This window comes from Lycorma delicatula, chromosome 1, assembly GCF_047948215.1.
Source record: "Lycorma delicatula isolate Av1 chromosome 1, ASM4794821v1, whole genome shotgun sequence".
NCBI lineage: Eukaryota > Metazoa > Arthropoda > Insecta > Hemiptera > Fulgoridae > Lycorma > Lycorma delicatula.
In genome coordinates, this window is record NC_134455.1 from 78,642,935 (window position 1) to 78,670,207 (window position 27,273).

The following is a 27,273-nucleotide window of genomic DNA, read 5'->3' on the forward strand; positions in this document are numbered from 1 at the left end:
GTATTAAAGTACAATTGCTAAAAACAAGAATTAAAATTTTTAGTTATAACATTTGGGTCCCGTTGACCCTCTTGCTCGATAGGTACGCCATATAACACATTTTTAACATCAGTCACAACTTAAAAAATAGAAAAGTACCAGTAATTATAAAAACATTTTATCAGGGTGAGAAAGTTTTTTCTCTCTTTCTTTTGATTGGTAAAAGGCTAATGATTGAAGCAGTCGATATCCGTAAATCCCTTCCAAAAAAAAACCCGTAAATTTTTAAATTGACCCTAACACTGCTAAATATTTTCGATTTTAAATATTGAAAATTAAAACTTTAGAAATATGAAATTTTAAATACGGGTCCCATTCAGCTCCCTTGTCTTCTGGTGACTAAAATGTTTTCTATTGAAATAATTATTTACTACAATAAGTTAGAACAGTTTGGTGTAATGTTATTCAAAAGAGCTAAAAGAGAATTATAGCTTATAAAGAAAAGAAATAGACTATATATATATATCGGTGTTACAATGTCCTCTTGTATTTTCGATGGGAGTCGAAAATCAGGCTAAAGTTGTTACATAGGAAGCAAATTTAAACGTTTTTTTGTTAACTATTTTCGAGATAAGAAGCAAAACTGTTTAGAAATAATGCTGAATACCATCCACCTCTAAATTCTATTGACTAGAAGATCCGGAATTTTATTTTCTTATATTAATTTTTCTTATTTGTTATAAATTCTTTCGTCTTAGTGAGGTTCAAGTTTCAAAATGAGGAAAACTATTTTCCTCATTTTGAAACCTCCTTTTTTTATTTTATTAAAAATTTAATGTTAACAATTACTCATAATACAGAAATTATTTTGAGCTGTCTTCGAAGAATTTATGTTGCCAGTCCGGAGATATTAATCAAAATACAAGGCAACTCATGTACTTACGTTCATAAATAATCTTGAAATTTCTATAACTATAATTTCTATTTAGGGTTTTTGGACGAAGGGAATCCTGAAAAGTTAAAAACCCCAACCTCCAAAATTTTCATCTATACCTTCCATTTATAGCTTTGGTGTTGCAGCATCAACAGAGCTATAATGGGAAAAATAGAAATAGAGAAGAAAACTTTACTACTGATTTTTTTTTGTTTCAAATTTTTGATTACAATCGATTAAAATTTTGTAGAAACCTTAATTAAGGTTTCTTAAATATAATTTACTTAAGTAAATTATATCACATACATACACGTTAAAAAGGAATTCCCATTGAGATTTATCAAAAATTACGTACACGCAATGAGAGTATAACGTAGAAAGTACATATGGAGTTTTGAAGAACTATACTAATACTAGTATAGTAGGAAACAATACAATAACAAGAATCATAAAAATAGTAGACTGATGAAACACTTAGAAATAAGAAAGAAAAAAATTAAAATCGAAATTAAAAAAGTAAACAGAAAGGAAGGAAATAAAGGACTGAATAATGCACAATACTCAGCGGGTATAATTACATTACAGAGTTACTAAAGTCCAGGGTGTGTAGCCGCTTCAGTCTTCTATCATCCTCACCGTTGTCTAGGAGGTTATGGTGGTTTAGACGAAGTTCATATTTCACAAGAAAACATTGTATTTTTTACTTCACGTACTGTAGACCCACCAAATATTCGTGGGTTTCACTATTTTTAGTAAATCGGCGCCTCAGATGTACACCTCGCTAGTTTGTTCTGAAACCACTGTATGATTTCAACATTATTGGCAAGTAAAACATACTTTTTAAAAAAATATGACTTTTAACAAGAATAATATTCATAACTATAACGAAAAAATATTCATATTATCAAATGATAAAAAAATAAAAATATTAATGACGAACTGTGGAATTAAAACCAAATAAAATTTACTAAAATTAAATTTTTAATAACTGTAAATAATACACATGAACGGAGTTAAATTCGTTAATTTATGAAGTAAACGATTTTTAATTTTTAACGGTAATATGTTAATATAGATAATATTTGAACAGAAGACGTCCAATAACATATATAAATTAGAAACACGAAAATTTCACTCAGTTTTCGGGTAACAAGGTTCCATTAAAAAAAAAAAAAACATGTTATACCTTCAAATATATAATTAAAAAAATATAAAATTGATTATAACTAGATCTTCATTGAAACAGATTGTTAAAATTTAATTATTTTCAATAATACAAGGACATTCATTATTTTTAACTTCCTCTGAAAATATTATCAAAGTACAAACATGGTTCTATATTTTATGATAAAGATAAATACATGGCCGAAATCATGTATTATTTTGATATTGTAGGCTGCATATATAAAAATTCATAATAATCATCAATAAAAATTCACTTAAATAAAAAAATATTCACATGATTTTCTTTTTTAAATAAAAATAAAGTAATCAACATAGAATAATTTCAAGAAAATTATATAAATATATAATGGGTATAATTAAAAAATTACAATACATGTGGGAATAATAAAATATTACAACTCTTCAACTTCTTTGCGAACAATAATTAATAGATAATTAATTAACATAAGAATATTATTAATTAGTTTAAGAGTTTAATTAATAATTAATATCGAAGAAACAATGAAACGAACAGAAAAATAGGTAAAACCAAATATTTAAACGTGTAAAATAGTTTAAAAAAAGAAAGACTTAATTATCATTGTAAGGCCAGTCAAGTTACATCATTGCTGATGTGTTTGAAGCTTAGCTTATGTACATAAGATGTTTAATAAAAATAGTAAAAAGAAGAAGTAGTGCGTATTTTATTTTTTTAAATACGTACTACCATATTATTAAAATTTATTTTTAAAACAATATGTAATAAATTAGTTAATGAAAATTACCCTTTTTAAACTATGTTTTTTAATACGTTAATATATCCGTATATAACGGAAAAGAAAATCGTATAATAACCATAATTAACTGTAATTATTATTATAGTTATATAATGTACATTGTTAACTATAATATATTTTTTTCCAATTTCTTTCCAAATTTGTGAGTTTTTCAAAAGTTAGTAATCCAGTTAAGTTCCATATTTTTTTTAAGTAATATCTGTTTCAGAGATTATTTATTTTTTTAAAAATAAAATTAATTAATTAAAAATGTAGTAATGTTAATTTTTGATAAGCTATTTACAAATCTAATATATTTAGTAAATAAAAGTAATCATTGTTTATATAACATTTACAATTTATATATATAGTTAATTGGTTATATAACTGTTGCGCAGGGGAAAGTATAGTAAAGATCAAACAATAATTGTATAAAAGATCACATATAGGTGTAATAGCAAATTTCCTACAGTAAATGTTATGTTGTAGTCATTTCATCTTGTTAATATTTATACGTCTAAAAAAAGAATGACACATCTAAGTTGCTCATTAGCAATGATATTTGAAATGGATTAAATCTTAATTATTCTTAACAGCCTTTATTTATTACAATAATAATTATATACGGTACCTATTTATTGTACGGAACTTATTCTCTACGATCGACTAAATAAATTTTTGATTTGATCCAAAATAAAAAAAACTAAATACAAATGGTTCACACAAGTCCAAGAAGACCTTCCTTTCTTTTTCCTGTTTAGCCTCTAGGCTAAACAGGAAAAAGGATTGCTACTTCAGAGGATGAATGAAGATGATATGTATGAGTGTAAATGAAGTGTAGTCTTGTACAGTCTCAGTTCGACTAATCCTGAGATGTGTGGTTAATTGAAACTCAACCACCAAAGAATACCGGTATTCACGATCTAGTATTCAAATCCGTATAAAAGTAACTGCCTATTAGGACTTGAACGCTGGAACACTCGACTTCCAAATCAGCTGATTTGGGAAGATGCGTACATCACTAGACCAACCCGGTAGGTTGTACAAGAAGATCTAAAAGAACTGAAGATAACTGAAAAAATTACAAGAGAAAGAGAAATTTTAAAGAGATTATTAAAAGATGAAAATAAATGGTTTCAAAAAGCGCTAAAACGCAAGAACAACAGAGATGAACTTTCTGAAGAACGAAGGAAAGAGATGTTATAAAAAATGAAGAGGTACTGGGCAGACAGAAAAACAAAAAAAAAACAAACAACCGCAGATAAATAGATGATCTCACTTTTTCTTTTTTTCTGTTTAGCCTCTGGAATCACCGTAAGGTATTACTTCAGAGAATGAATGACAGTGATGTGTATGAATGTAAGTGAAGTGTAGTCTTTTATAGTCTCAGATCAACCATTCCTGAGGTGTACAGTTAATTGAAACCCAACCGCCAAAGAACACCGGTATTCACGATCTAGTATTCAAATCTGTACAAATAATTGTCTTTACTGGGCTTTGAACCATAGAACTCTTGACTAAATAAATAAATGATCTAACGTGTTCCAAAGTGAACTATTTGGGGGGGGGGGGAATTTATTTTATGGTTATTTTTTACATTATCGCATATCTTTAAAAGATGTTGCAACAACTTCCAGCATCACAATTAATTGCATTATCCAGCTCAAAATTCAAATTTAACTAAAAAGGAAACGGAAAAGAAATGATTAATAAAAATAACTAAAACCTTTTCATTGATATTATTCAGTATTAATATTACCACCCTACTTCAGTAAATTGAAAGCGATCGAAAATATTTGGTCGCTAGGAAAACATTATCTTACTACGCAAAATACAGAAAATGCATTAGGTACCATCGAAAAATTTCTACGGGAGTTCAAGTAAATCAAGAACATATAAAAAAAAGTAGATAAATCGACACTATAACAGGAGTATTTAATAGACAAGAATTTGATCGATATGTGTTAAACAAACTGTTATACAAACTGATAACAGTAAATCAAATTCCATGGATGATAAACATATTGATGTATACGGTACTTAAAGGTACGAAGGAACTAAACTAAACGATACTAAGGAATTAAACACTTTTGTATAAACACATGAAATGATTATCAAAACCAGATCAAAATTATTATATTTATTATGTTTTTTATCCCTAATTATACTGGTAGTTTAAAAATATGCAATTTAAATAACAATAAACGTATAATAGAAATTGTGGTTACTAGGGTTAATAATTAAAATAATTCTAGAATACACTATTCAATGCTTAATCGGTATCGAATAAATTTCCCACGATGACAATATTGACGTAACAAGCCTCCGATTCAAGTTTTAACTATAGTTTCTGCCATACAGTATGAATAATGTGTTGTTAATGAAAAAGATTTTTTTTATTCATCCATAATCAACGTGTTAGATTATCACAGATTGTAAACTAATTGTTTGAAGTGCTTAATGATTCCACAAAATTACCGATATATTACCCTTAATTTCAAAGAAATACGATTTTAAGGAATACAATTTTAATAAGGCGAGGTAGGGGAAAGAATAACGTATAAAACACATTTTGACTTTACTTTACTCATAATAATAATCGTAATAAATAAAAACATTGAAATATTATAAATAATATCAACAAAAGTAAGATAATAATAATAATCGTCCAGTATAACAAGTAATTTGATCTGGTTAAATACGCTGTTAAATACTCAAACTATTACAGAAACGGCTGCTGTTAATCAAGCAAGTAAATTATTGCGTAGTGAAACGAATTTATTTAAGAGAAAGAAGAAAATAAACAAACAAAGATGCTCTTCCTATTATTACATCAAACGTAAAAACAAGCAATTAGATAAAAATTCTATTAGTTTCTCTTTATAAAGGTAAAATAGGAATTAAACAAAACGCGCGCGCGCGCGCGCACACACATACACATATGTATATATATATATATATATATATATATAGTCAGTGAATGGTTTCCTGTAATTACTTAATATTTTTAATTATAAAACCGTAGACTATGATCAAACTATGGATTTAACTAATTACGTTTACTAATGAAATTAAAATAAAACAAAAAAATTAGATACGGTTGATTAAAAATCAACTAAAACACAATTAATCTAAGTGAAATGAAACATAACAACACCCAATCACAAAAATGTTAAATTACTGCAATTTTTTTCTTTAAGATTTATGTAATCTTTTTATTACCTTTTTTCGTAAAAATAAATTAGCTTGTATGAAAAATACAAATTAAATCAACTGAGTTACAGATACAAAACGAAACGAAGAATTATTTAAAAAGAAAGTGTAATATTATATATATATATATATATATATATATATATATATATATATATGTATATGGTAATATTAAATCGGATAAGCAGGGCATACTTTTAACCATTACAAACAAAAAAAAAAAAATATAATGAATAAACAGTGACTAAACGGACAGCAAAATAATTGTGGATTAATAACAATAATAAAGAAATAATAACGACAAAATTATCACAAGTAAAAATTAAAAAAAAATCATACAATAGTTCATCACATTGATACCTAACGATAACAGAAATAATTCTTTTCCTGAAAGAAATAAAAAACAAATCAATAACATTTTAAGTTTTATTCTTTCAAAACTACTACTATTCGTTACAATTAATAGGTTTATGTATTATTACAGGGTATCTTAATGTTTAATAAAAAAATGCGTTATATTTTTCGAAATAACTTAAAAATTAATTATTGATTAAATAAAATTAATAATTTTAGACTTAAATTTATTCAGAATGAGAGTGTTAACTTTTAGAACAGTATATCAATTAAATTTCGGTGGGGTTGACATGCTGCTATAAAATAGTACATTCAGTTCACTAATAAAGAGAGAATACAGACCATTTCACTCCTTATTTTCCCAATTAAGCCGGTTTTTTTTTAATTTGTAAAAAATGGTTATTGAAATTAATCAGAAGTGATTAGTAATTTATTTCAGGTCACTTAAAAAGCTGTTTCCTAATGTAATAATGGATGAATAATGAAGTGATTACTTCTTACAATTAACGGTACATAAGTGGATCATTAAAATACCACAAAGACATAAAGATTAGCAGTAGATATATATTTTTTTAGCGATTTAAAGCTCAATCATTGAGTTATACTAGAGTATATGATTTATAATAGCTAACGTAATTTAAGGAACATTTTGAGATACTTCCGATAATCTACGGAATTGAAATATTCTAATATTTCTTTTGAAATATTTAAATAAAATAGCATCACTTCTAAGAATAAATTTATTTTCAACCCATAATGACGGTTAAAAACTATTAACTATTTTGTAAGGAAGTCTATAAACGGCACGCCGATTATAGACAAATTTAAATATTATAAAAAAAGAAAAATTTTTTTAACTCAAGTGGTTCTCCTGAAACCGTGATATTTGTATGTTATATCACATACATTTTTTTCTTGAGCGAAAAAATCCTGTATAATATAATACGGCATCCAATCGCTGGATTATTTGAGGAGCCGGACTAGCGCACAACCGGATTAAAGAGCTCTAAGTTTATTCAGATATCTATTAATTACTATACTACTAATTATAAGATTTTTATTATGCACGAAACACGTACTATTTACATTTAAAATCCAAGGATTAATGGTTACGGTAAATATTTAAAAAAATAAATGAAAGAATTTACAAGATAAAAATACTTCAAAAGAAAAATTAAAATAAAACGTATGACATTTATTACTACCTTAGTTGTGAACAATAAAACAAACCGCTTTCACAGAAATACTGTTTGTTTTCCAATTTTAGTACAGTTTATTTAACAACTTTATTTTATACAACTTGGTAGAATTAAAATAATAATTAAATACACACGTTAAATATTTTTTTTTGTTCTTTCAATAAAAATAATTAAGAATTTAATTTAAAGAATATTTAGTATTTTTTATTACGTACTTTTTTTGGTTTTGTTAAAAAAATATTATTTTAAGAGAAAAAATGTTTTCATAAAAATCAATCGACTGTATGATGAAACACGCTATATCGCGTGTACATATATACACACACATATACTTTAGGCAACAATTTGAAATATTTTATAGGCAATCATTTAAAATAAATTACTAATTTCAAATTTCAGCCCTTTAAATGAAAATAAATAAAAGTTGCACAACATTACACTTAAATTAAATAAAATTTTTTTAAAATCTAAAAATTAAAAAAATAATTCAAAATTACACTGCATTATAATATACTAAAACAAAACAAACAAAGAGTACAATTTTCTTTAGATCGTTAATTTAATTACTTCACTGCTTAATTAACAGTATAAAAAATATTATTTGAAATATACTCAATTAATTAAGCTAATCTCTTTTATTCAAGAATATTAAAAAATAACGCTAGGTTATCGACAAATATGTTCGGTCTTCTAATCTCCAAAAACTATTCTATAACATTTTGTTTTGTTTTTTTTTTTTAATATATAGAGTTTTATGATTAAACAGAAAATATTTCGAGGCATTTTGTAAAACCGAAAAAATAATTCATAAACTTGTCAGGGAACGCTATACTTTCAAGTTAAATTTGAGAAAAATTTTCCTCTGATTTCATCTCCAACGAAAAACGGTAAAACTGAAACCATAATGAAATTTTTAGAATTAAAGTTGATTGAGTTTTACGATTCCATACGGTTTTTGACCTGAAAAAGAAAAAAAAAACAAAAAAACAAATCACAGAGATTTAATTTTTGGAAATTTATTAAAAATCGGTCTTGTAAAATAAAGTTTTTTTTACGTTTGGCGCACAATAACTTCGTTAAACTGCAAGTAAATAAATACAATTTTGCTACAAGGTTTGTAGAGAATTTAATTCGTTGTCCCGGATGTGTTGCAATTGTATCGTTCGCGGATGATACGGCGATCTTAGTAGTTGACAATAACAGGATTGTAGCCTCGCCGGAAAAGCTTCATTCGGCGATGGATGCAATTAATATATAGCTGCACAAATGCAATATTAAGTCAATCCGGCAAAATGTACTTACATTACGTTTACGACTAGAAGAAAAGACTGCCCTCCATTCTACGAGGGTAACATTGAAATTCCTCATACAGCTACTGTGAGATACCTTGGCTTACACCTAGATCGCCGTATGCAGAAAAAGAAACAAATTGATCAGAAATTCAAACGTCTGGCTAATGGGTGAGGGGTTCTAAACCTCTATCTTTAACAAGGTCCCTTTCTATGCAAGTCCTTCTTGAAACCGATTTGGACGAACTGAATTAAGTTCTGGGGGATTACAAGTAACAGCAGTATTACAGATCCAACGATCACACAACACGATATTGAGGAAAGTGACCCAAACGCCTTAGTTTGTCAGGAATACTGACATAGATAAATACCCGGGGATCTCGTATATTCAGGATGAGATTTAGCGTTTCAGTTCTAAGTACATGGTAAGGCTAACCAGACACGTAAATCTTCTTGGTTTGCACGTGCTAGACAACGATGATGACGTTAGGCGACTGAAAAGGGTTCATGTGCTGGACCTTAGTGATGTCGTAGAAGATAGTCTATTTTCATGATTTTTCGGTACTTTTTGTACCTTGTGCATTAAGCTGTTTTTCTTTAATTATTTTTTGTTTCCATTGCTGCTCCCTAGTTACTGTTGTTTTAATACTATTACAATTGTCGTATTCTTGCTGTGCATTTACCTATATTGGTTTATTTGTCAGCCCACCGGGCTTGTTTAGTGGTTAACTGGCCATCGCAAATCAGTTGATTTCGAAGTTGAGAGTTCTAAGTTTCACATCCTAGTAAAGGCAATTGCCTTTATACGGATTTGAATACTAGATCGTGGTTACCGGTGTTCTTTGGTGGTTGGGTTTCAATTAACCACATATCTCCAGAACGGTCGACGTGATACTGTACAAGACTGCACTTCGTTTACATTCATACATATCATTCTCATTCATCCTCTGAAGTAATACCTTACGGTGGTTCCGGAGGCTAAACAGAAAAGAGAGTTATATTGGTTTATTTTGTCATTTTTTTATTTATGCCTGTTTAATTTTTAATTCGTTCATTTATCTACCCGTTTTTATTCCCTATGTGATAAAAAACATCATGTGCGAGCTGAGTATGTTGTACACATTAAGTGGTCCATAGATTGGACAAATTATCGAATCCAGTGATGATAGTGCTTTTGACATAATAAGTGTTTACTGGATCTTAGTTGTTACTATAAGTATATCTATCGAAATGGAAGTTTACTGTTATTATAATTATTTACTGTTTGTTTGTTTTTGTGACGGACTAAGCATTGGATTGCCCTATCTCATGTAATTTTTTTACATAATTTTTATTTATGGTTTTGTCACGAGAACCTGTAAATGTTTGTTCTATATAAAAAAAATAAAAATTACCCAATAAATTTTTATTTTATACAGTTCTAGAATGCACTAATTAATATTCAGTTTCAAGTACTTTAGTCAACTTTTGTTTTACACAATATAAAATAAACAAATATAAAATAAAAGGATATATATATAAAAGATTCAAGGACGTTCATTAGATAGCATGATTCTCCCGTTTTATTTTTCCAGCATTCAGTTTTGTAAAAACTACTCGAAGGGGAGGAAAAAGGATAAAAACTAAACATGTACACACACGGGTAAAATAAACAACAGACTAGTATAGCTTATAATAATAATAATAATAGTTGTACTATCTTGCTGCAACACATATCCTACACTACACACATATGCAGGAGAGGAAGGAGAACATTAAGTCACCAACCCTAACTTTACAGGAAGCCAGTTACCCCATCATGCTTCCAGTGCGTCGGTTCTCCTCTCACCCGAGTTTTCTGTCGATTCCCTCGCTTCACGCGATACTAAAAACTCTGGTTTGACCAACCTTATCTAACATATTCAAGCACAAAAAAATACACGTCTAATCATTTTTCGATACAGTGACAGGAATATGTAAAAATGAATAATATAAACCTTTGTAGAATAATATCATATGTACTCTATTTATCCGAGTAAAAAAGAAATTAAATAGTAAATACAACAAAATTAACGTAAAAAATGGGTTTTCATATAATATTTCAAATTTTCAGTATCTTAATATATTACAACTGTAAGCAGGTTATTATTGTAATATAATATTCTAAAAAAAAAAAAAAAATGTTTCAATGGTTTTTAATTAAAGGTTTTAAGCATGACTTTTATTTTAGATTGCCGGAAAAATATTCCAGAAAAATATCAACTTTTTTTTAAAGAAAGCTATTTCGGAAGATACAGAACATGGTCATTTTATTATTATACAGAAATTTCAAAAGTATTGCTGTAATGAGAAACAGTTTCTAGGGTAAAATTTATTCATACTTTTGTAAAAATATAAAAATTTCAATAACCTTTTTGAAAATTAAATATTAAGTTTACAATTTTTTTAAATTTATTTCTTTTTTCTGTCTGCTGAAGATCATCCTGAAAATTAAAATTTTATTGACTGAGCTTTTAAAACTGTATGAAAATCTCAACGAAATTTTTCTCTCAAATTCATTAGCCAAAGCATTCCTCTATTCTCTACATACCTTTTAACATATGGTTTCACTAAATTAATACACTAAAGATTTTACATCATTTACTAAAGAATTTACAGATTTTACATCTTTACAGTTTTTTGTGCATTTTATTAAGAATGTTGACAGTTTACCTATCATGTTATTTTATATATCCTCCGGTACTTTTATATTTAAGAAACGTTCATTTATTAATGATCATGCTTTCAAACCAAATAAAAGATTAGAAAACACATAGAAATCGAGCATATTTGTTTTTTTTTTCTTTAATCTTTAGTTACAAATTAGAATTTTATATTGAAATGCATATTATCTTATGTTCTATATTATGTAAAATTTTGCTTATGTTGAATTTATTTAAACTAGTTTTGTTTTTAAGGCAATTTTATTTGTTTTTAAAATAGGGAGGGTATTAAAATGTTATAGCCTTGAGATACAAGATTCAAGATTTAACTGCTTGAAAAGATAACATTTTTACCATCAATAATATACAACGAAAAAATTTTAAATAAAAATTTATATTTTAAAAAGTGCTTATTACTCTAAATTGGAATATTTTAGTTTCTACATATGGAAAGAAGGTACAATGGTTAAACAAATCAGATAGCCTTTGGTACCGTAAAATTACAAGATTCATCTCTCTCCAATGGAGATGGTACACAAAATTAAGGTGATTAACAAAAATGTTCACGTAAGATAATTAAACTCTAATTCATAGATATATATATCAATAGGTTTATCATAGGTATAGATCAATAGGTTTTTTCATCAACAAAAAAAAGTTATTAATTATAAATATAAATGTTACCAATATAGTATCAAAAAATAAGAAATTTAAGGGAAAAGGGAATGATTTCTATAAACATATCTCTTTTATACGACATTAATTCGTAATTCATTAATGTAAGAGTTTATTTTGTTATACTGTAATAAAAAAGAATCACCTCATGAAAATTTGTTTTCTAATTACAGGAATGAAGTAAAAATTGCCTTTTATTCTCTCGAGTACCTTATAGTATATAATACGTGTTCAAGTAATGACGTCAACGTATTTTCCTTTAAACATCACAGTTTTTTAAAAACCCAGTAAGTTCATATTCATCATAACGGGGTGGTTTTTTTAATAATTATTTATTTTATTACGTGAATCAGAATTTGTAACAATCGCGCACTCTATTTTTTCTCGTAACTTTTTTTTTATTTCACTGCAATATTAATAGTTCTACAAATATTATTCAATCTAAGTTCTAATTGTCAAAGATTATTGATTAATATTATATAACAAGATTATGCAAATAAAATTAAAAACCATATCTATACTTTGATACATTTTTAATGAAACCTTACAGTATTCGTAAATTTCAAGCGAAATAATTTTATATAAACTTTTCTTTGAAATCTACCGTTATTTTATAAAAAAAACTGTACCATTATGAGTATTTAAATTCTTCTGAATTGTTAAAAATCAGTGCTTTTTCTGTTTTTAGTACTTTTAAATCTTAATTCTCAATTAACTAATCAAAATGTTTCATCCAAGAGTTATACTATTCTCAATTTGCTGAATTTCCGAAAATTTCTCTACTTGATAGTATCAGAAATACGGTTGCTGAAAGCGTCGAATAAGCGAGATTTTGATCCATTTGACGACTAAAATCTAATTAAATATTATGTACCGTTGAATTTAAAGTTTAGAAAATATTTGTTACGGACAAGAAAACTATTTTTATATCACAAAATCTGGCATGTAACGTACACCTTATAAAATTACTTCATTGTAACGTCACTTTAACATTATTTTATTTATAATTATAAATTCATACCAAACCTCAACACAGTGTATCTCACGTTTGTATACATCAAATTTAATAGGCAAGTATAAAAATGTAAAAATATATAAAAATTCAGTAAATCTATTCAAAATATTACGAAAAAATTTCAAACAATCATTCAACAGAATTCCAAAGTTATAATTAACAAAAATAAAACCTTTAGATTCAGGAACTAAGGCAAGTTCTTTCTTCCTTTTTTTTATAATATTTTTTAAAAAAATCAATTAACATTAAACTGAACCCAGTCTAAATTTTGTGTGTAATTATATTTTATGAAAAATTAACAGTTCATTTTCTAGACTTTTCACCCTTGACCGTAGATAATATAAATTAAAATCGAATAATCCTTTTTAAAGCAGTTCGGATAAAATCAGTGACAGAAAAAAAAATAAATGTAATAATTTAGACATAAAAAAATTAACTTTATATACCTTTTTTCAAACAGGACAAAATATAATTACTCAAAATAAACTGCCGTAAAAAATAAATTTTAAACATACATTTTATTTGATTTATCTTCCCGGCAATAAAAACGATTTAATTATTTCATACTTTAATGCATTACAATATTAAGTATATAAAATACGGCATTACAATTTTATGTACAAAAGCTAATTTGTAATAAAGGTATAAATATATAAAATAATTAAATTATTAAATAACCATAATAAATTTATTCATATATTAAAGAATATAAAATTTAGTTCAGAATAACAAACATATACACACATAAAATTCAGTTACAGTACATAAAGTTGTAACTAAAATTGCCTAATTTTACTCATAAATTGTAATTAATTACAGAAAAAGAATTCTAATATAGTATCAGAAGTTAAAACACAATAATAATATGTAATAAAAATATAATGAATTTTAAATGCATAAAGAATATTTCTTGAAGTTATGTAGAAATTTGGCACTCAAAAATAAAAATTGTGAAATATGCTTATCAATTTATTATTATTGTTTAATTTTTATCAATAATATTAATTATTGTTGTATAACCTTGTACGCTCATTTGGCCTATGCTCTTTGCTGTAATGTATTCACATAACATATTAATAAACTAAAATAAATTGTGTCTGACGAATATAAAATTTAATATTAAGGACATAAGAACACGTTTAATATATATATATATATATATATATATATATATATATAAACACATACCCACACACACACACACACACAATTTTTTTATTCGAAATTATAGATAACGATTCATACTCGTACATCTGGTAAAACGTATCGGAATTTAAGTACAAAAAAAATGCGTAAAAACAGCATATTATCAATTTTTTTTTTTTTTATTAAAACAATACTTTGAAAAAAAGCCGCATTTAACTATATATGTTAAACTAACGATTTCATTAAAAAACACAGAACTAAAAAAGAATTAATTATGCATGTATAACATCATAAACAACCAAATTTGTAAAACATAAACCCAACAACCCATCTTACCCTAATTAAATTATTACACATTCTAAAAAATTTTAAATAATTTTTTTTGAAAAAAGATAAAAATAATATAATTTGAGAAATTAGATTTCGTATATTGAATCATAATTTGTACAGAAACTTCAAGAATAGAGCAAGAAATGCATTGGACACTACTTTTTTGAGGCTAGATATATAGTGCAATGTAACAGGTTGGGAGGGGTCATCAAAACTAAGAAATCTTATTCAGTTATATCTGTTTTTGAGTTACTATCTCATTCTGGTATAATCAAAAAATTGTTTCTTTTTTTTGTTGTTTTCTTTTTAATAGATTAATTCACGTAAGCTTATCCCGTGGGAATATGAAATAGAAATAATAAAACAAAGTAAATTATGTAGTGTATGAAAAATTCTATGATTAACTGGGGGATTGGAACCATGTACCGCTACATGAAAGCCCGAAATGTTACTACTTCGCCACGGAGATCGGTAAAGTTATTGTAATAAACGTTAGAATTACCGTCTATGATTACTGATCGACTGATTAATATAATAAATATTATTAAATTTAGATAAAAGTTAAATTAGTTTAAATCTCTCGGGCAATTAAAAAAAAAAAATTGAACAGATATTTGCTTCCCTAAAAAATAAATTGTTTATTTACTAATGATCGTTAAATTGTTTTACTTACTAGAAAACGCTATTAATTTCTTGTTTCACTACATTAAGCCAAATAGTGTTATATAAAAAGGAATTTTTAATCAACCATGGCATGATTAGAAACGTTTTTGAATTTCAATATTAGTTTTACTAGATATATCTCAAAATTGAACCTAATATGTCAAAACATGTTTTAAAATTGACTTATAATTAACATTTTAAAATCATCTATAAGTTAAGAACGTCATTTTCTGATCATCGAGTAATAAAAATTGCGGTGATTTTTTTTGTTGATAAAATTTTTTTTAAGTTAAAAAATAATTTAGAACGAATTTGGTGGATACGTTTTAAAAATAAAAGGATGAGAGAAATATTTTGGAAAATTTTATTAAATGAAACTTTACGATGAGTTATTAGATACAAGTTAAACATATTACCATTAATAAAGTCACGAGTCTAAAAATGCGACGTTTTATAGAAGCATTAAATTAAATAACATTTAATTGTTATAAGTTATGCAAATCTCAGGATAACTAGGTTTATGTAACTCAGCCAATAGTGTTAATAATATTTAAGGATATATAACCTGGTATAAAGGAGGAAAGATTATAAAGAACAAAAACCATGTCTTATGATATCATAACTAAATTAAAAATTCAGCTATATTAAATGTAACCTAACACCTTTTATAAGGTTATATTAAATAAATTAAGGATATTATTTATAATATATGATGCAACAAAATGCTACAGTTAAAAAGAAAAATATATACATAAAAGTTTTTCTTTTTACAAAAAAAAAAGATAAATAAATAAATACATGTAATCAAAGATAATATATTTTGTTCACAAATTGATGGTACAATTGTACCGCTTTATACAATCATTACCGTATAACGGCAACAGTGAACGAATTTGCCTACAGCAGTGAATTGTATACGAGTATTATATAAAACCGACAGCACAATAGGAAAAACCCTCCATCAATAGTAACTTTTTATTAATCAGTTTTCATACTTTTACCAAAGAATTGAAAGCAGATCGTGTAACAAGCAAAATTTCCAAAATTAATAAATAAATAAAATTTGGAAAAATCAGAATTTCTATCAAATCGTTACAAAAATCTCCAAAAAGATTAAGAAATAAAATATAATTTTACAAAAAAACACATATATATATATATATATTTTAATATTTAATAATAAGATAAAATAAAAAAATAAATAAAAATATAATAAAATATAATTTTACAAAATATATTAAATATGTAATAATTATTGGTACTTGTTTGTTATCGCACCACCACGTTTTCTGATGCAACTTCTTCAGATTTCATGAGAAAATTAATAAGTTTATTTAAGATGGCAAAAATACATTTTTTAATAAAAAATAAAAATTACAAAACAACAATATACACCTAATAAATATAGTATAAATTCATAAACACCATAATATAAACAAAAATATATTACACTTTCGGAGGATAAAACTCGCGAGGTAACACTTTCGGTGGTTAGCGAGCGTAGATTATTTTGTTATACGTACGATTCATCAGTACACGGAGTCAACATAATCTAAACAATCAACACAAAAATACTGTACAACTTTACCTCCGTGACCTTTTAAGTTGAAAATTTAACGTTATCGATGCTTCATATATAGAAGTAATCTGACCAAGTTTGGTCTAAAACGGTCCAGTAGTTGGAGATAAAAGGAGTGCAACACCGAACACACACACGTACATACAAACATCCGGAAAATTTCCATACGGTTTTTTGGGTTCCTTAGGTGTCAAAACGTCAAGATCCCGTGAAAACTGCATATGTCCAAATTGGGCCGATTACAATTCCCTTCTAAAGTTATAGCTGCTCTGCTGTAGCGTTGAAGGAAAAGTAAAAGTGAAAAAAAGTGGCGGTCCGATAACAAACAAGTATCTAATTATTTTTACTGAAGAGAGTTCCAATTAATTTATGCTAAAATTCAGAGCAATGAAATAAATATTAAGCCTGATTTTATAAATATGCTACAGAGTTTCTCAACCTGGTGGTCGGGGTGATATGAAAGGGGAGTGAAATTAGCCTACAACTTTACACGTAAATAATAATGAAATCATTTTATGGAAATTGTTCATATACATGAGAAATGTAAAAACATGAGTATACGTACATACATGCATATTCTTATCCATCGCTATCAACGCTGCTAAATAGTTTTAACTAGTTAGCAAAAGAACATTGGGTTGGTTAAGGGGTCGCAATATTCTTTTTTTACTTTTTGGTGGTCATGAAGCTAAAAAGGTCGAGAATCACTTATGTAACTTAGTCAAATTTCATAGCATACATTTTATGCGATTTATTTTATAATTTGTTTGTTTCTGGATTTTTGGGGAATTTTATAGCTACTAATAAAAAATTTTTTTAAAAATATTACCTAACATTTAGACCAATTTTTCAACTAACCCAACTTTGAGACAATATAACATATTCACTTTTAAAAATAATAATTTCCTTTCACAAGGAACATTATTATACTGTATATTACTTTAGAATATAAAATTGAAGTATTATAAGACGAAAGAGGACTCAGTAGTAACAGCGGTTAAATTATATTTAATTTAAAATATATTTGCTAATACGTTTTCAAAATGATATTAAATTTTTTTTTATTGTAAAATAGAAAATAAATCATTTACAAACCCATCATCACCTTCGTTTGAAGCCTCTGTTTAACATCAAAATTAAAATATTTCTAAAATTAAAACAATTTATTTTTTATCGTCAAAAATTTATTTTAACTCATTGCATAAAATTTAGAGAATATTAACAAAGAGTTAAATAAAGGACTTAAGTTTTTAAATTCAGTAATAATAATTAAAATTATTTCAATTGCACGATTGGTTAATAATAAAATTAATTCATTATACTGATTAAAGTATATTAATTTTCGTCTATGAGTAATTTTTTTTGTTAGTATTTAAATTGAGTATATTTTTTTAAAAATTAAACCTTAAAACAATTAATCATCATTAAAAAATTAAACTTAAGGATACTTTACCAATACTGACTAGTATTAATGCAGTAGTTAAATATTAATGAATAAATATTTCAGTTAATATAAAGCAAAAAGTAGTACAAAATCTTTCTTAAAATATCATATAAATATTTCATATAACTGATCACAATTTTGAAATAACTACTAAAAAAGATTACGAAGAATTATTTTATTTTTTAAATTTTATAATAAAAGTAGTCGATAATGTATTAAGGTTTGTTGAAACCCATAAAACTTCTTTATTTTACTTCTTTATTTTTCTTTAAATACATATATAAATAAAACACTAGTTAGAGGAAACTGAAATAGCTTCAGCTTATGAACTAAATAATTATTTTTCATTAAAATTTACAGCACATCAGTAAAGTAGTCTGAAAAGGTACCATTTTTATTTATTAATTCTAGCAAAAAATTATCCGATAAATTTATTATTATTTTAAATATGAATTTAAGAACATTTATTTTCAATTTTAAAATTATTTTAACAAAAAAAATAAAAATAATCTAAATTTGGTAATTAGGATAAATAATTCCCTCTCTTCAATGCAAGTTAATGTAAAGAAAGTTTACACAATATTCTATTTACACAAATGATATGCATTTTAATAAGATAAAAAACTCAATTCATTACTGTATAATGACTTTTCATATAGTTAATAAATTTGCTTTGATAATATATACATACATACACAAAAAATAACTGTATGAAATGTAGTAAGAGACAATATTAATATAAGAAATAAACAATTTTACGAAATAGAAAAAAATTTCATTAAGTACTCCTAACTGGAAAATATGAAAGTAAAATAGCATCTTTTTAACTTAACTCGGTTTACGTGGCAACAGACCTGGGAAAATTATTATTTAAATCACGATTATAAAAAAATGCAGTTATTTGAGCCATAAATAATTACCAGTTTCCAACTATTATCATCAAAATCTAATTGAAAAAATAGAAAAAAACGAAAATTGAAAACTTATCTAATATAAAAGATCTTATTAAATTAATCTAAAATCTCAAGTAAGATTTATTTACACCGATTTCAATAACTCATTTTCATGAAGCGTACATTTATATAAATTGGTTTCAATCTTAACCTAATATTCATCTTCCAAGAAAACCATAATTTTTTTTTATAAATATTCAAGTATTTTATAATAATGGTATAAATTAAATAAATGACTGATGAAAAATCCTTACAACACAAATTATAATTTCTAATATTATCATTAATCCAACTGAAAACCTTACAGTTATTCTACCCCAAGGTCCAATATCCTAGTAAAGGTAGTTAATCCTTATACGGCTTTGAATACTAGATAGTGGATACCGGTGTTTCTTTGGTGGTTGGATTTCAATTAACCACAAATCTCAGGAATGGTTGACCTGAGACTGTACAAGACTGCACACTTCATTTACATTTATACATATCATCCTCTGAAGTAATACCTTACGGTGGTTCCCGAAGCTAGAAAAAGAATTTATAGCAACCAGATATGGACAATACAAAAGTTTTCTTTTTTTTTTTGTTGCTCTGGTATAAAATTATTTTGGTTTATAATATTTAATAATTTTTTTTTTCAATTTTGTAGCTCATAATACAAAACATTCCGAAATAAATCAATTTTATAATAAACTAATTGGTTAATTTTTGACTGGTTACAGTTTGTTAGGAAAATTAATTAAACAAATAAATAAATGAAACTATTAAGGCTATGTAATGTATTTTGAGAAGTCTGATTTTTTATAACAAAAGATTAAATGAATTTTCTGTTTACCGTCATTTGAAGAATTACATTTTATTATTTTTTTAAATAAAGATATCAGGATGAAAATTATTTAAATCGTACATAATAATAATAATAGTTTTGTAAAAATAAAGATTTATGAGTACTTGATTCTATACCTAGGTGGTAGAATTTTGGAGGCACACTCTTCTCTTTCCTGCAAACACACACACACACATACACAGACACACACACACACACACAGGACTCTAGTAAACATGATTTAAATAAATGATCATAATTCATTTATTTATTAAGTTCAGTGATAACTAAAAAAAAATTATACCATTATTGAAAAAAAAACTTTTAAAATTGATCAGAAAGTTTTTGGGTAATATAGTTTAATTTAGTTTTAAATTACAGATTAATATAATAAAATATGTATGTAAAATAAGTGATAATCCACTAATAAATGAACCTAATTAGTATTAGGTTTTTTAACAAATAAACACGTTCTAATAATAATTATTATATTACAGTAATAAAAGTGGTAATATAAATAATAAAACTTCAGTTTAAAGTAGGAAAAATTACACACGGACATGACATTTTTAATCATTTTTAAAGATAAAATAGAAAAAAAACTAACAATAAAGAAAACATAAACAAAAATTACTATAATAAACGTGTAAATTATAGATAGTTTTTTTTTAATATGTTACAATTTTTCCTCTAATCATAACAACTTACAAATGAAATATTTTACTTATTTGACATGACAAAAATTTTTATAAGCAATAATAATTTCTACCAACTAACTAAAAAAAAACCTGAAAGTAAATCTAATTCAAATTTGTTTTGAAAAAGTATAACATTTATACATTAATAATGTAGTACCTATGGTACCGTCACTCTTAACAATTATTTACGTATAAAAAGAAAAAAAATAACGTAATATTTATAATAATTAGAAATTATTAATTGATATATATATATAAGAATAAACGTGTATAAAACACATTTTTTTAATTAAGTTTTATCAGCTTTTATATCTTTCTTTCTTTTTTTACAAAAGAATTTTTTTTAAGCAAACGTACTAATTCAATATTTATTGTGCAGACCCATATCTATTTTTTTTTTTTTTTTTTAGTTTTATATAGTGATATTTTTAAGTTACACATATAAATGTTAACTAAATTAAAAAAAATAAAAATCATAAAAGAAAAAAAGAAACATATTATCTTAACTTATAATATGAACTCTTAAGTTCGTCTTAACTTAAAGTTAAGATGAACTAAGAGTTCATCTTAACTTTAATAAATAGATGAATAAAATAAAAATATTTGTAAGAGTAAAATAAAGTAAGGATGTAGCAAGGATCTATACTCTTACTAAATTAAACGATAAAAATAAAAATAAAAAAAATACATGCGCACATGCAAAGTTTAAAAATAGACCTAATATCATATCGACCATTTTTTTTTTGTTTTAAGTAAACAAAGACTTCTTTTACCTTACAGTAATCAACAATTGCAGTAATTTCTATTGAAAACTTATTTTAGATTACTTTAATTTATAAATAATTAGAAAGAAGGAAGAAATATTGATTTTAGAATTTTTATTTTTAAATATTTAATACGTATTAGTTTAATACTGGGAATATGAGTACGAAAAAATAAATAATCTTTACATCGATGCCATACAAGGAAGAAATGAAAAAAAAAATACAATTTTAAAAAAGTTTAAAATACTAGTAATTAGTAATAATAGCATTATTATTAACAGTTAAACATTAACAGTAAAAAAATAATTTAAATATAGTGAAAATTTTCCAGACAAAACGTATTATAAAGATTTTTTTTTAGGCAAAATTTCGTTTATTTAATAACCAAACATGATTATTTTTTTTATGTATTTTTTGTAAAAATAAATTCTGATGTGAAAAATATATTAAGCACGGTTTAAATTAAGTCTTCTCAGGATTCTAATCTAATCAAAAGAAATTTTTATACTTATTTGTATCGTAAAAATAAATATATTCTTTTATAAAATATTAGGAAGGAAGAAAAAATATGAATTAAAATTTTTATTTTCAGTATTACTTATTTTATAATTACACTTTGAAAAAAAATTGTTCATATTTCAATTTTTAAATGTCATTTTAAATAATCTTGTAATTATTGAACAAATCAAAAGAGTATAACATTTTAGAAGTTAATAATATTTACAAATATATTAAACAAAAGACAAAACCGATCATTAAATCATTATAAACAAACAAAATTTATAAGAAAATAACCACCACAACATCAGACAAATTGTACTGCGATAAGGAGACTGCTCTCGGTAAATAATTTTGATTTCCTTAAATTTAAAAAGATCTGGAAGGTTTTAATTAAGAATTAACTATTAGAAAAATAAACAAAATAATTTCTACAACTGTATACTGTTGTTATCAACCAATCGGTTTATTTAAATTAAAATTAACCATGTTTTATTTTAATGAAAAAAAGGTTTTTTGGAACATTTTTATTTTTTGTACGGGTTAATTTTAATTACATCAAATTTTGAAGGATCCTTTAGTGATATGATAGTAGGTCATCAGTATAATATGAATTCTATTAACGGTTTGTAAATATGAAAACTTTTAAATATTTTTGTTCGGCATTTTGAAAAAAAAAACAGTCAAAAATAAATAGTAATACCTTAATGGGTTGTGGTGAAGGTGCAACGCCTACATGAGGAGTGGGGGGTGTTGAAGGGTTGCTATAACATGTCTTCATATCTTCCGGTTGTGGACGGTGGTGATATTCCGTACCGTTGCATTCGGCCATCGTGGTACCACCCAGAGGGGAGTTTTGGTACTCGAGTCCGGTACGGCCCCGGTACTCGGCAATGCTGCTGCCCTCCAGGTTGTCGATTTAGGTTACCTTATGGTTGAATAGGTCGTATTGGTTCACCGGCACTCTGCCCGATGTCAGCAGACGGGTGTCCTTGACATTGTGGCTAGATAATGTCTTTTATTCTTAAATTAATCCGGGCTATACGTTCAGCTAGGTCGCGGGGACCGGCATTAATATTGATGAGAATAGTTTTCGGCAGGACCAAGTAGTTGGGACTACACGTGCGGAGAGCTGCATTCAAGGTCGCCCACTAGTATTTTTGGCAGCACACACTTCTCACCAGCGCCGCTGCTAACGGACTCACTTTCAGAACGGTTCACACATGAACAATGCACATCATAAACTTTTTCTGTTTCGAACTGGTCAAATGTAAAAACACCGGTCCAGAAATTCACTGGTCTCGCTATAGGAACACGTACACTTAACTCTTTCCAACATGTGTCACTATCGTCTTTCCCGGTAGAAAACATAAACCGCTAGACTTTAAGGAAGAAAAGTAGAGAAAAAATAAACATGTAATATGTACAAGTACGACTCAGATGCGGTAATAATTTACTTGTGATAAAAAACAAACGAAAAAACAACCGGCCGAGCTCGGATCTTGTAACTTACTATGTTGTGGACGACTCTAGCGGCTGCCAGCAAGGTAGGGAGTGAAGGGAGATTCGAAGAGTGGGGGCCGCGAAGTAGGGGGGAGAAATAAGAGAGAGAAAGTGTGTGTGCAAGCGAGAAGAGAAGGTCCTCGGGCAGACTGAGACATCCCTCCCTCCACCTAGCGCACTACTACGCGATTCATAAAAAGTGAGTCGTTCGACGCCGCTTTTTCCCCACCGTATTTTTTATATTCAACATTTTGAACAATGCAAAAACATTTTTTGATGTGATCGCTACACGTGGTTATAACACGTGTCGTTCAGTATTTCTTTTTTATTTATTCATATTGGCAATTTTTTCATCGAATAATTGAACCGCTTTCTGTTATGATATAAAAAACTGGTTTATGTCACTCGTTACGTATTTTTGCTTTTTTTTTATTACCTCTAACATGTGTGGTATTACTGATAGCTGGAAACAAATCTACTTCCCTTTTGTCTGAAACGAATTTATATGAAAAACTTGTACGTTTATCAAGACTACCATTAGTAGCAATGCCTGAGTATGTTTGCAACCAAGAATAAATGCATTAAAACTTCTAATAACCAAGATAACATGGAAGGGATCCTTTCATCATATTAAAAAAAAATCCATCTTAAATTTACCTAATAATTTTATACATATTCTGACAATTCTTAATTAAGGATTTAAATAAGAGATTTATTTATATTATTATAGTGATATTTAATAATTTTGTAAAATAATAAAATAATATGAGAAGAATATTTTGTCTTTGTTCTGTCCTAGGTGACAAAAATGTGTTTTAAAAACTTTATTTAGCCTCTAGCCCTCCTAGAAAGAGACTGGATTGAGGTTCGGGTATATATAAATATATAAGACCCAAACCTATACAATTATATATATATTTATTTATTTATATATAAAAAATAGTAATAGAAAAAATTAAAATAGTTAAAAAAAAAAGTAATAAATATATAAATATTACTTTTTTTAATTATACGTTGAAATTAACTCTTAAATCTGATAAGAATAAAATTTTATATATATTTTATTTTAAAACGGAGCAGAAAAAAATATTGAAACACTATATCAAACCTTTTTAAAAGCAACATTTCTTAAATGATTCAACACTGGCAATAAATAAGAAAAATTATCAGGACATGATATAATATGTAAAATATTATTACTGAAATAAATATTTCCCAGACTTTCAACGCTGCCACTTTTCCCTTCAGTTAATTTGTTACTCGTCAAAGATCTGCTTCATGAAAAATTCCTAAATTTGTTTTTTTCTTTATCTCTAATTATATTTATAATTAGTTTCGTAGATTGGAAACCGGTAATAAATTCCATCACAATAATCAAGTTGTAAAGGAGTTTCCCTTGAAATATCTTAATTAAATACATTATAGATATCAACAATAAATCAAAGGTAGGATAAGCATTTATAAAGTCCAGCCAGTAATGTACTAGAAATCATAATAATGTCCAGTAGTACTAATAAAACCAGAATGTAGAAAAAAAAGAAGAGAATAGTAACATAGGAACAAACATCATTATACATTAATTGAAACATAAAAAAATATTATTGACATAAATATCTTGATCATTATCGTCAAAAGAGGGCTCGTCATAAGTATCATAAAGATTGCTAGGTCCAGTACATGTACCCGCTTTGATCGCCTTACTTCTTCTCCATTGTCTACGAGGTTAACAGCAAGATAGTTTACGTAGTCGTTAAGAATTATTTTGAACTTAGTTGCAAATTGATCAACTTCAGGATACCATTAAAGGGTTGAGTCGTAAAAATTATGACATTATATGTGAGTATAACTAGCATTTTGTAGGTAACCAAGTCAAAGCAACGGTCTTTCTTTGAGTTCCACTCGTTTTCAATCACTTTCAACATTTCCCTAGATGAGAAAGGCTTAATCAGAACAGTCATCGGAATCAGGCTCTGTCGAGAATTTCTATAGAGAATTTCCTTTTCACTGGTGACATACTGGCTGAAAGACAAATTGAATGTGACTAGCAAAAAGGTCGGCCATTATCACTTCTAGGCCAAGACCCATCTGACTTCTTTAGTGGAGTGAACTGAGGCGATGGCCGCTGAAATTTTCTCGTGGCATTCCACAAAGAATGGTTGTTTTAGAAGGGTTTTTCTGGGCGAAATCGTTTCGGCGTTACCATTACCCGGTCTTTTAGAAGGTTTAGATTACTGAGGTCATCTTTAAATGTCTCCCTCTTAAATGACTTTAGGATTCGTTTCAACCTCCGAGCAACCCTGTTTAAGATGGTTTATCCTCTGGTCTCCTTTAACGCTGCCATCTCCTGCTGAGCCACCTCTTGGTCGAAAAAAGATCCATTACTTGTTGTGGATAGTCCGCTTTACCTTGCTTCTTGTAACATCAATGTATCCGGTCGCATAATATATATCAGCCGAACGTTTTAACTCAATGGGTCCCACTAGTTAATCCTCGATCCTGCTCCTGTACGTCTGTCACATGGAATAACCTGTCAAGTTATTGCGTAGGATAGGGGATTTCTTCTTCCTAATTACCACCACACTTGTAGTGAGTAGGACAGGTGAATGATCAAACGTTGAGTCGGATCTAATCCTTAAGATGTGTGCACAAGCAATATATGATGATGGATGTTATATAAAATTCAGTAGGTTCGGAAGTTTAGTCAGATCCGACGGCCAGTTTGTCGGCTGTAATCAGGAGATCTCATCGAGATGCGTGTTCATGATAGAATACTTTATAGCTTGACTCTTAGTTGTTATAAGTCATAAGTTCCAGTAAACATGTTTAACATTCTATTCCCCAATAAAATGTACTCCATAAATACTTAACTTCCAATATCAATCAATGATAAATCCAAAAAATAAAGTCCTCCTTCAGATTATGAAAGATTTCACTGTACATTTTCAAAATAATTACCAATATTTTTGACGTTAAGCATTCTTGACTGCCAAATTTCTAGGACAGCCAACATTTTTGTTTGACAATTTTTCATCTCACTTCAAATTTATGAACGAATTCAAAATACCTTATTTTATTTTGTACCACAGAAATCTATTGAAACATTAGAAACTGGATTATTATTTTATTATTATAAGCGTCGGATATTTTAAGAAAGTGAAAATTTATATTTATTTCTGTTTAAATTTTTGAGGTTAAAAAGAAAAGTTATTTTTATTTAATAATTTATTAATAAGGAATAGAGAATAAACAACAATATTATTATTATAAAAAAGCATTTGTCGACGATTTTAAATTTTAAATCAAACAATAAAAATATTTTTTTTCAATTTTTATTTATTTTTCAAATACACTATTTTAATCTACTATACAATAATTTAACTACATTTATTAATAAGATAAAAGTATATTCATTCATTCATTCGTAATTGAGTAAATTAAAATCATCAAAAAATCAAATGACTAATATTAAAAAAAATATTTAAATATGTATATTTTACATAATATTAAGCTGAGGAAATTAAACCTGCTTGTTTTTGTATAGTCTCCTCTCATATTTCTCCTCCCATAAGAGAAACTGACTTTTCTCCTTTCTT

The 27,273-nt window shown here is 26.6% G+C and overlaps 1 protein-coding gene across 1 annotated transcript in view; it reads right to left on the reverse strand.

Annotated features, from left to right (window-relative positions):
• Positions 1 to 23,670, reverse strand: part of LOC142319475 (zinc finger protein rotund-like) — a 131,972-nt gene extending 108,302 nt beyond the window's left edge. The window contains exon 1 of the mRNA XM_075356799.1: positions 22,881 to 23,670. Coding sequence (XP_075212914.1) covers positions 22,881 to 23,009 — 129 coding nt within the window. The 5' untranslated portion in view covers positions 23,010 to 23,670. The remainder of the gene's footprint in view (positions 1 to 22,880) is intronic.
• Positions 23,671 to 27,273: the final 3,603 nt, after the last annotated feature.